At 65.9% G+C, this 2,812-nt stretch overlaps 3 protein-coding genes across 3 annotated transcripts in view; 1 reads left to right on the forward strand and 2 right to left on the reverse strand.

Annotated features, from left to right (window-relative positions):
• Positions 1 to 30: 30 nt before the first annotated feature.
• On the reverse strand, positions 31 to 995 carry EMIHUDRAFT_458781 (hypothetical protein; the record flags this gene model as incomplete). The annotated part of the gene is made up of 5 exons (XM_005771570.1): positions 31 to 48; positions 133 to 227; positions 441 to 549; positions 616 to 765; positions 879 to 995. 5 exons carry the CDS (start codon positions 993 to 995, stop codon positions 31 to 33), a joined length of 489 nt encoding a protein of 162 aa, XP_005771627.1.
• Positions 996 to 1,524: 529 nt separating this feature from the next.
• Positions 1,525 to 1,861, forward strand: EMIHUDRAFT_75509 (hypothetical protein; the record flags this gene model as incomplete). The annotated part of the gene is made up of 2 exons (XM_005771571.1): positions 1,525 to 1,649; positions 1,777 to 1,861. The coding sequence occupies 2 exons, from the start codon at positions 1,525 to 1,527 to the stop codon at positions 1,859 to 1,861; spliced, it is 210 nt and encodes a 69-aa protein (XP_005771628.1).
• A 270-nt stretch (positions 1,862 to 2,131) lies between these two features.
• The window catches only part of EMIHUDRAFT_458783 (hypothetical protein), a gene marked incomplete at its 5' end in the record, with an annotated part of 1,523 nt that continues 842 nt past the window's right edge, over positions 2,132 to 2,812 (reverse strand). Inside the window, 2 exons of the mRNA XM_005771572.1 lie at positions 2,132 to 2,374; positions 2,648 to 2,733. Coding sequence (XP_005771629.1) covers positions 2,309 to 2,374; positions 2,648 to 2,733 — 152 coding nt within the window. The 3' untranslated portion in view covers positions 2,132 to 2,308. The remainder of the gene's footprint in view (positions 2,375 to 2,647; positions 2,734 to 2,812) is intronic.

Here is a 2,812-nt window from a genome sequence, read left to right on the forward strand (position 1 = left end):
GCCCCACGCGAGCGCCTAATTAATAGTTAATTAAGAGCTAATCAAGAGCTAATTAAGACGCACGACGGGAGGAAGCCCCACGCGAGCGCCTAATTAATAGTTAATTAGGAGCAAATTAGAGTTAATTAAGACGCACGACGGGAGGAGGCCCCACGCGAGCGCCTCGGGGAGGGCCATGCCGCCGGCGTGGAGGTACGCCGTGAGGACCTGGCCAAACATGATGATGCCTGCGGCGCGGGTGAGGCGGCGGTCGGGTCTGGCGGAGGGGGCGTTTGGGTCTGGCGGAGAGGGCGGTGGGGTCTGGCGGTGAGGCGGCGGAGGGTCTGAGAGTGAGTGGGGCGGTGGGGACTGGCGGTGAGGGGGCGGTGGGGTCTGGCGGTGAGTGGCGTTGGGGTCTGGCGCTGTGGTGCAGGAGCGGCTGCAGAGCGAGGCGCGCGCACCAGACCACTGAGCAAAGAATTCGGTCCATTTGGTCAGCGCGACGCCGTACATCTCGCCGGCCTTCTTGGGCGCGAGCGACATGACGCCGGCGTTGGCGGCGCTGATGCCCTAACAGTGGCGAAAGCTGTGAGAGCTGGTCGGGCAATACAGGGCGCAGCACGAGCGGGCGCCAACCTGCACGATTGTCGCGACTTGGCCGGCGTCGATGCCGCCGAGACCTCCGCGGAGCTTGAGGAGCGGCTTCACCGCGGGCGTGGGCTCGATCTGGAGCGCCGACGCGAGCGAGAGCGACGCGGCGACGAGGGAGAGGGCGTGCATGATGTTCTGAAGCGGTGACGGCGAGAGGTGGCGGCAATGAGTGGGACAAGGTGGTGGTGTGGTGGCGGTGGTATGATGGCGGCGGTGGTGAGTGCGTGATGGCGGCGAGGGCGCGAGACCAGCCCGTGGTGGGCGTCGGTGGTGGTCCGCTTGAGAGCGACACACCCTTGGTTGAGTGCGCTTGGTTGAGTGCGCAGCCGAAACCAATGAAAACGAGAAAACATTAGCGTTGCCATCTAGACGGGCCGGAATGGTAGACTCCCGAGGGTGGGCGACGGCTAGCACCACACTCCTCTCCTTAAAATCCCTGTGTGGTGGCGGGCGTGCCGTCCTCCCATCCCTCCCTTGGTTCTCGTTCTTTATTTTTTAGACCGGCCGGACCGCACGTCGCGGGCGGAGTGAACCGGCGGCGTGTGACGGCACACGCATTTCTTTCACAGCGGCAGACGGTGAACGAGCTAGCGTGCGGGGACAGCGGCATTGTGTGCACGGTGCTAAGTGCATTGCCGTTCTTAACGGAGTCGCTTAGGCGGCTCCGGTGGTGTGCCGGTACTAGCACGCGCCAGTTCGCACCTGTGTCGAGCCTGTGTGCTAGGAGAGAGAGTTCTTTTGCTTAAATTCTTTCACAGCGCTCAGTCAGCATGGCGGAGCCAAGGCTTGTTGTGCCGCGCCGCGCCGCCGCCGCACGTCCACCCTCGACACTCGCGCCCGTCTCGGCTGTGACGCCGCCGCCGCCGCCGCCGCCGCGCGTGCAGGTACGGTGGCATGTTTGTGCCGCGCGAGGTCGAGGTTGTCGACCCGAAGGACTTGCTTGAGAAGGGGTGCGAGGCGTCGTGTGGCAAGGCGCTGGAGACGTACCAGGCGTGCGCTGCTCGCATCGAGGAGAAGGCGTGCCTGCCCTCCACTCCGCAATTCCTCATCCGTGCCCCGATCCGCACACGCAAAACTGCCGTCGTTCGATTCCCGTCTCCCGTGCAAAACCCTCCACCCCCGCCCCTGTCGGGATGCGCAGGGCAGCGGCGAGTGCTCGGGGTGGTACGGCGATTACGTCCACTGCGTCGACTCCTGCGTCTCCAAGACCCTCTTCAAAAAGCTAGCCTAGGCCTCTGCTGCCGCGCCGAGCGGGGCTCGCCCCTCGCGCGCCGGCGCCGCCTCTCGGTCCCCACCCACGCCCCGCCCCACCGTGCGCTGCCGTCGCGACTTGCTGTCGAGGCGCCGGGGGTGGGCTGTGGCCGTGTGCCGGGAGTTGGCTCGTTTGCGAAAAGAGTGAGGAGCGCAGCCGCGCACACACGCCGCACGATGCGCGTTCGCGACGTTGCAGGCTTGCACGTTCCCCCGACCGTCTACCGTCGCACTACCGTCTCCGCCCTCGTCTTCTATATATTTAGTCTTCTATTACACGCGTGCAGCGCAAACGACTCTACACAAAGAAAACTCACCGAATGTGTGCGTGTCCCCATCGCTGCGCAAAGTAGACCGTAGACGGCGCACGCCGCACGGCCCACGGGTGCGCTGCTGTTGAGGGATGCCCGATTCTCCCCACACACGCTCAGGCAGCAACCTCCGCCGCCGCCGCCTGCTCCGCCTCCGCCGCCAGCGCGGACTGGGTGAAAATCTGAGCGGCGGGGGGAGGGAGGGGAAGGGGCGCAGTGAGCAGAGGCGCAGAGTGGTGATTGCCTGAGAAGCCATGGTAGGGGGCAAGAGGGTGTGCGGGGGCCGGGCCGAACTGGGCGGCGAAAGGGGGTGGCAAGGCGGCGCGGCGTGGGCGGCGACGGCGTGAGCAAGGGCGGCGGTGGCGGCAGCAGCAGTGGCGAAGCCAGAAGTGGGGACTGGTGGGGGGTTGGTGGTGGCTCTGTTGTTGGCGGTGAGCGGGAAGGGATTGGCTCACCAAGCTCAGGAACTCGGCATCCTCGGTGGCCTTGGCCGCCGCGACCGCGCGGTCCTCGAACCGGTTGTTGCTGAATCGCTTCTTGCCTGCGAGGGGGAGGCGGTGGGGGGGGGGGTTGGGTTTGGGGCTTGGGGCGTGGGGAAGCCCAAGATTAAGAAAAGGGGG

This window comes from Emiliania huxleyi (genome assembly GCF_000372725.1).
Source record: "Emiliania huxleyi CCMP1516 unplaced genomic scaffold EMIHUscaffold_379, whole genome shotgun sequence".
Classification (NCBI taxonomy): domain Eukaryota; phylum Haptophyta; order Isochrysidales; family Noelaerhabdaceae; genus Emiliania; species Emiliania huxleyi.